Genomic DNA, 7,815 nt, shown 5'->3' with positions numbered 1-7,815 from the left:
GTATACATACATATTGAATCATCATGTTTTACACATTAAATACCTTACAGTTTTGTCAGTTACACCTCAGTAAAACTGAAAAAAGAAAATAGTTGAATCTAATAGTAAACTATTATTTTACTTAAAAAAAAAAAATACTATTTGTTTACTCTTGATTTTAATCAGTTTGCCTTTGTCTAGGTGTTCCTATTTATTTAGCAGTTTTATTTGCATTATAAATCTCATACCATATGAATCATTCATTTTAAATGCCTTAAAGAAATTCTTCAAATGTGCGGCCTAGGGGTAGGGACTATAGGAATGAACGGTCCCTTGGTGCCAGGCAGAGATTCTTAATAGGCAATTCTTCTGAAGTACTGGACTTGTTGCTCATTTCTCTTTTTCTTCAGACTCCTTTCCTCTCCCTCTTTTCCCAGAACCTCCTGAGATCCCTTTTATAAAGTTCATATAACATAGCATTTATCATGTTAAAGTGTTCAGTTCAGTGGCTCTCGGTACATTCAGTGTTGTGCAAGCATTACCACTGATTCCAGAATGCCTTTAACACTCAGCCAGGCAGTTTACAATCCTGCCATGGTCTTCTCTTTCTGTTTGTGCAGAGTCAGCTATCAGTGAGAGCATGGAGCATTTTCAGCTCTTTTCCGAGCATGTGCCAGCCCTGGGCAAATAATTTGCCTGGGAATATGTGAGAGTTTTTCAAAGGTCTTATTTCCTGAAGTATCTCATTCTCCAGCCTTTCCTCCCAACTGCCATTCCTTGCCCCAGCAGCTGTGGCTAATACCTTTACCTTTAAATGTTTCCAACCAATCCCTCCTGTCTACTCTTCCCACCACTCCCAAGTCCTCAGCCCTGGGGGAATTTGGCTACATAAAAGCAAGCACTTTGAGAGGTACCAGGTAGTTCAAAACAACTACAGTTCGGTTTAAGTCCCTCTAATACTGTGAACCCATAGAGAGAATGAATTCTGTGTCTACTGAGCTGAGGAGCCAGGGGATGGGGTCAGGGTGAGTTGAAATGCCACAAAGCTCTTTTACCAGGATTCAACAATTTTTTTCTTAATTAAATAATTACCTGGTTGCTGTAAACTTTTAATCAGTTTCCAGAGCACCAGTAAAATTGATTCTGACTGTTTTTGCCACTTTGTCTACTGATTTTGTGGAAGGTTGGGCTTTTGGAGTTACCAACTCTGCCCATATTTGCTGATGTCACTCTGATCAGTCTTATTTTTATTTTTTACAGATTTTTTGATGTGTACCATTTTTAAAGCCTTTTTTGAATTTGTTTCAGTATTGCTTCTGTTTTATATTTTGGTTTTTTGGCCATGAGGCATGTGGGATCTTAGCTCCCTGACCAGGAATCAAACCCACAACCCCCTGCATTCGAAGGGGAGGTCTTAACACTGGACCACAGGGAGTCCCCTTACTCAGTCTTATTTTAAAAGAAAAGTAGTTTATTATGCATACCTTTATAGCTGCAAATGTAAGAAAACCCAGTTTAAACTGGCTTGAATGAACTAGGAGTCTGAATGGTTTAATGTAAATTGATTTCAGATTCATTAGCACTTGATGTCTGTGAGACTCAATGTGGATAAGACAGTGGCAATGGTTTCAGCCTCACATCCCCTTAACTCCCAAATTGTCAAGCTGCATTTCTCATGTTCCTGTAAAAGCCCTGAGGTCACTCCTATTGAATCTGGCTAAGGCATTTGGTCTTGTGTGGATCAATCACAGTGGCTGAGAGAATGCTGTGCTCTGATTGACCTACACCTAAGTCAGTTGCTCCATCCTTATGGGCAGGAGTAAATCCTACCCCCAGCAGATGGACAGAATGGGAGAGGGTGAAAAGGGATGTAAAAAGGGCACATCCCAAGGAGTTGAGGAGAAGATAGAAGATAATCACCTTTATGATAACCTTTGGGAGCTTTGCAGGATTCTTTCTAAAATGTTTCTAGTACTCTGGAACTAAAGGAACTTAACACACTCCAGCCTTGATGCAAGATTGCAATACTAAGATTTTGTTTTGTTTTGTTTTAAATTGGGATCATCTTGTAGAGTTGTAGAAACCCAGGAATATACTGAGTTCTTGGAAACTTCTTTTAAAAGAATAAGATGATCCATTTGGGTGAATGGACTTTGTTATTGCAGATGTGAAAAAAGTTTCTTTGAAGCTAGAGACCTTCGCCAGCACATGAACAAACATCTTGGTGTGAAGCCATTCCAGTGCCAATTTTGTGATAAGTGCTATAGTTGGAAGAAAGACTGGTATTCCCATGTGAAATCTCATTCTGTCACTGAGCCGTACAGGTGGGTAAATCTGGGGCGAATCTGAGCTTAATTGAGATATGTATGTACTTGGATTGTTAGTCCATTAGTATGGTTTTGGTGTTTAGGAAAAGGTAATTTGAGTTTTTCGTCTATTTTAGATGTAATATATGTGGCAAAGAATTTTACGAAAAAGCATTGTTCAGAAGGCATGTAAAGAAAGCTACCCATGGAAAAAAAGGACGAGCAAAGCAAAACCTGGAACGGGTGTGTGAACAATGTGGAAGAAAATTCACTCAGCTGAGAGAGTATAGAAGACACATGAACAACCATGGAGGTAACTACACTTCATGGAGGTTAATAGATAGACCTTTAAATAGAATACAGACCAGTCCAGTAGTGGTTCTTCATTTTCCATTCCTCTTGTCTGTTATCTTCCTTAATGAGAGATTAATCCCATATTATGGAAGGTGTATTCAAATAATAGCAGTGATTGTGAATCTGACTACCTAATTGTTGTGTAGATAGGTAGATTCCTTTCTTAGTGAGCTTAATATTCTGTATTGATATTTTTATTCTGGAATGGATTACTTGAGCTTCTGTTTTTTTATCCTAGGATTATAGGATTGCTGGGAAGGTGTAAAGGGACTTTCACAGAAACTCAAAATTGTCTCAGAGTAACTTCTATCCATAGGAACATCTTTAGAGAGGTTATATCCAGAATCTGCTTTATTCTAAGGGAAACCATTTGGCCCTAACTAAAAGATGGCCATAGTCAAGATAGTAATGTTTATGGGCTACTGTACTTTAAAGCATTATTTATCAGGCAGCTGTAATAAATTTTGGTACTTGGACCTCACCACACACACACACACACACACACCTCTCTTTTCCTTTTTTTTTTCCTTTTACTAGGAGTTAAGCCATTTGAGTGCTTAACATGTGGAGTTGCTTGGGCTGATGCCCGATCTCTGAAACGCCACGTCAGAACACATACAGGTGAACGGCCTTATGTCTGTCCTGTGTGTAGTGAAGCCTACATAGATGCTAGAACACTCCGTAAACATATGACTAAATTCCACAGAGATTATGTGCCTTGCAAGATCATGCTGGAAAAAGATACCCTTCAGTTTCATAACCAGGGAACTCAAGTGGAGCATGCTGTTAGCATCTTAACAGCAGATATGCAGGAACAAGAAAACAATGGTCCTCAAGAACTTGAAACTGTGGTAGTGACGGGAGAAACTATGGAAGCTCTTGAAGCTGTTGCAGCGACTGAAGAATGTCCGTCAGTATCTACACTCTCTGACCAAAGTATTATGCAAGTGGTTAATTATGTGTTGGCACAGCAGCAAGGACAAAAGCTCTCTGAAGTCGCAGAAGCTATTCAAACTGTTGAAGTAGAGGTGGCACATATTTCAGAAACAGAATGAATGTAGTAATAGAGATAAAAAGAAGCGACGTCTCATGTATATTGAACTCACAGAACATTTGTTTACAATACTGTATGACTATCTGCCTGGAGTTTGTATGTACAGGCTCTGGGCTATTTGGTGGTGTTTTAACATACAACGATTTGTCTAGCTAATGGTTCTGTAGAAAAGTCCATTTACTGTAAACAAATTGAAAACAAATCTATTTGGTGGCAGTGGATTATCATGGTATACTTCTTACGAATTAATGTTTAAAAAGAACTGTACTAAATTAAAAACCGTACAGTTTTATTTGCATTTTGACTTGATTATATATACTTTTAATTTAAAAGGCTGTACTAATTGGCTTTCTTGTTTATTCTCAAAATATAGAGGTTCTGTGATTTCATTTGCCCTGTTTATGGGTTAAAAATTCTAATATAAAACATTTTAGTAGGATGCATAGGTATGTTACATTTTTTTAAATGCTTCACATCTGTGATTCTTGACTTACTATTTATTTTATCCCTTTATAAAGTCAGGGATTCTTTATTCTGTTGTAAAGCACTTAATGAGTTACATGTTGTAATCAAGTTTGCACAGTGTACTTAATCTGTATGGGGAACCCTTAAATGAATAGCTAATTTTTCAAATGCAATTCAAATGCATGAAATGCCTATTAAGCCTTACTATGCTAACCTTCAAGGCAAGTAAATTGACCATGAGCAAAGAACACTGTTAATAATCTCTGTTGATGGGAAATTTCTCCTTGATAACAAGAAAATAAATGGGGGGGAAAAAAAGGTTAAAACTAGGTTTGGTTGTTTGCAGCTTTTGTATCATGTTTAATTGTTCAATTTTGTTAAAAAACTGCAGTTTAGAAATAGGATAGCAATATAGGTATCTACAGCAGTCCTGTGGATACCATATGATTGTCAAGTAATTTCAGAATATTGAAAATTCTTCAGTTCAACCCTCATTATAGTATACTACTTAAAGGAATTGATTATGGCCCACCAAATTGTTAAAAGTAAATTCTTTTTAAAAGTTGCCTGAAAAATTAATTTGTGTTTGATTTTTAAATTTCCACCTCTGTAAGCTATCTAATTTTCTCATTTTTCAAAATAACCATGGGGAGATATCACATTTCTCTCCTGGGATACTACCACTCAAGTTATAATTGTTAAAATTAAACTTCTAAGTATTAGAATAAGCTAATATAAGGTGTAAAATTAAGATATAAGCAAATCACATGTAAATCATTCCTAAAGCACAAGAAAAGAATGTGCCTTGATGTATATATATTATTAAAATGCTTATTCCGGTTTACTTTAAGTGGCTTAAAAGAAAAATAAATGTGATGCCATGCATGTGCTATACCTGCATATGTAATATTTGCATTTGCACATTTCCCATTGTTTCGGTAGCTGTGTGGCTGACTTTCAATTTTAAGTGGATTGACATAACAGTCTACAACTTTATAATGGCTGCTTGTTTAATCGTATGTTTCAGTTAGTGAAAATGTATTTCAATCTAGAATTTGGAATTGTCTTTATGTTCCATTGTCACCACTGTTATTAGATTTAGTTAATTGGGTAAGACCATTAATGTATGTCATAAATATGTAAATAAAGGATGTTGAATCTTGTTTAAAGCATAAGCTTTGAAGTTAAGCTTGTCACTATTTTCAGCTCATAAGTCAGTTGCTGTTATTTATTATTAAGTTAATCCATTTTTAAAGAGGAGGGGAATTGAACACATAAAAAATAACCACTGAGGGAACATATAATACTATTAAGACTTATTATTACACTTAAACATAATCTTAACAAAATCAAAAGTAGTACAATTAACTGCCATGTTTGGATAATTTAAGTGTGTTTAGAGAATTACATAAATTTCATGCAGAAGTAAGTATAAAGATTCCAAAAATTCAGTTTTATATTTCCATGGAGAAACTGTTTATAATAATTCCTTTCTAAAAGCACACATTGATTTGTTGTTGTCAGATCAGGTATCTCCTGATTAAATCTGCTTGTTAGTGCTGTTTTATTAAATTTCAGTGGCTTTTTACATAATTTCACAGTTACTTTAACTGCTGGATTTAGTCTAGACCTTCAGTGTCTTTTTATCTTTTTTAATAGCTGTGGTGTAACTGTACATGATGCTTCCCACTCATAACTGAATTAGAGGATTCAACCTATAATGGCAGTTTAAACCTTTAGGAACCATGGAGGTTCCTAAACAGGGGGTTTACATGTACTGTTTGGATAAATATATCAGGCTTATTTTATAGTCTGTTATCTGAAGTTTTGAAGTGAATACTGCTGTTTATTGGATTTCTCCAGAATGTTATAAATGTTAAGAGTACAGGTTGTTGCTTAGTCGCTGAGACTCTTTGTGACCCCATGGTCTATAGCCCCCGAGGCTCCTCTGTCCATGGGATTTCCCAGGCAAGAATACTGGAGTGGGTTGTCATTTCCTTCTCCGGGGGATCTTCCTAACCCAGAAACTGAACCCACATCTCCTGCATTGGCAGGCGGATTCTTTACCACTGAGCCATCTTGACTTTGGGCTTAATTTGCTGCCTCTTTCCAGTTTACCACCATTCAGGTAAGGCCTGCTGACTTTTATCTTTTCTAATGTATATACTTAATGCTGTAAGTTTCTTCTAAACTCAGCTTTCACAGCATTCCACACATTGGGATATGGTATTCCTTCACTGTTACTTGATTTAAAGTATTTTTTAATTTTCATTATAATTTATTCTTTCACATATATTTTACTTCTAAACATAGAGGGTTTTGGGGTTATCTTTTTTGTTAGTGATCTCTAAAATTATTTTACTGTGATTAAAAATATATTGTGTATTTTTTATTCTTTAACATTTGATGAGGGTTATTTTTTATGGATAAGCAGTGGTCAATTTTTGTAAATGTTTCATGAGAACTTAATTTTATGCAGTGTGGAGGCATTGTTTAAATATGTCAATTAAATGATTATTTTTGTTCAAATATCCTGTACCCCTATTCTTTTTTTCCCGCTTGTTGGTTCTATCAGTTAGAAAAATACCTCTACCTGTATGAATGTAGATTTGCCTATTTCTCCTCCTTTTAATAATCCTGGCAGTTTTTGCTTCATATATCTTGAAGCTGTTACTAGTTGTCTAATACAGAATTGTTTTCCTGGTGAGTTAAACCTCGTATCATTATGAAAGGGTAAAATGAAGAGCCTTTGGTAATGCTCCTGGCTTTACGTCTACTTTGAAATTAAAATAGCTACAGGGGCTTCCTGGTGATCCAGGGGTTAAGAGTCCACCTTACAGTTCAGGGGACTTGGGTTCCATCTTTGGGGAACTAAGATCACATATGCTGCAGGGCAAATAAGCCCCGGTGCAGCAGTTACTAAGTCACATACTGCAGCGGGAGATCCTGCATGCCACAACCAAGACCTGACACAACCAAATGAATATTTTTAAAATAGTAAAATAGCTACATCAGGATTTTTTGGGGGGGTGGTATTCACGTGGTACATTTTACCATGCTTATTGCTGTCAGCCTGCTCATAACCTCATATTTAAGGTATGTCTCTTATACATAGTATATGATTGGCTTTTTTGGCTGTGCAGCCTGTAATATCTTAACTCCCTGACCAGGGATTGAACGTATGCTCCCTCCAGTGGAAACATGGAGGCTGAGCCACTGGACCACCAGAAAATTTCCTATGGTTGTTTTGAAAAAAAAAAGTCCAGGCTGCCAATCTTTGTCTTTTCATAGGAATATTAGTTCAGTTAGAAAGTGCTCAGTCATTCAACCGTGTCTGACTCTTTGTAACCCGTGGACTGTAGCCTGTGTCTGTCCATGGAATTCCCCAAAAATACTAGAGTGGGTAGCCATTCCTGTCTGCAGGGGAATCTTCCCAACCCAGGGATCAAACCCTGGTCTCCTGCATTGCAGGCAGATTCTTTGCCATCTGCTGCTGCTGCGTCGCTTCAGTAGTGCCCGACTCTGTGCGACCCCATAGACGGCAGCCAACCAGGCTTCCCATCCCTGGGGTTCTCCAGGCAAGAACACTGGAGTGGGTTGTCATTTCCTTCTCCAATGCATGAAAGTGAAAAGTGAAAGTGAAGTCGCTCAGTCGTG

The 7,815-nt window shown here is 37.0% G+C and overlaps 1 protein-coding gene across 3 annotated transcripts in view; it reads left to right on the top strand.

Annotated features, from left to right (window-relative positions):
- Positions 1-7,551, top strand: part of ZBTB11 (zinc finger and BTB domain containing 11) — a 34,038-nt gene extending 26,487 nt beyond the window's left edge. For 2 of the 3 annotated variants that reach the window (XM_010841994.1, XM_010841995.1), the window contains 3 exons: positions 2,145-2,303; positions 2,423-2,598; positions 3,177-5,050. In XM_010841994.1, coding sequence (XP_010840296.1) covers positions 2,145-2,303; positions 2,423-2,598; positions 3,177-3,694 — 853 coding nt within the window. In that variant the 3' untranslated portion in view covers positions 3,695-5,050. Of the gene's footprint in view, positions 1-2,144; positions 2,304-2,422; positions 2,599-3,176; positions 5,051-6,212 lie in introns of those variants that run through there. The other variant, XM_010841996.1, reaches the window with a different exon arrangement.
- The last annotated feature ends 264 nt before the right edge of the window (positions 7,552-7,815 follow it).

This window comes from Bison bison, unplaced genomic scaffold (assembly GCF_000754665.1).
Source record: "Bison bison bison isolate TAMUID 2011002044 unplaced genomic scaffold, Bison_UMD1.0 scf7180017864168, whole genome shotgun sequence".
Lineage (NCBI taxonomy): Eukaryota > Metazoa > Chordata > Mammalia > Artiodactyla > Bovidae > Bison > Bison bison.
Note: the sequence above shows the minus strand (reverse complement) of the source record. Positions and strands in the feature narration are given on the sequence as shown.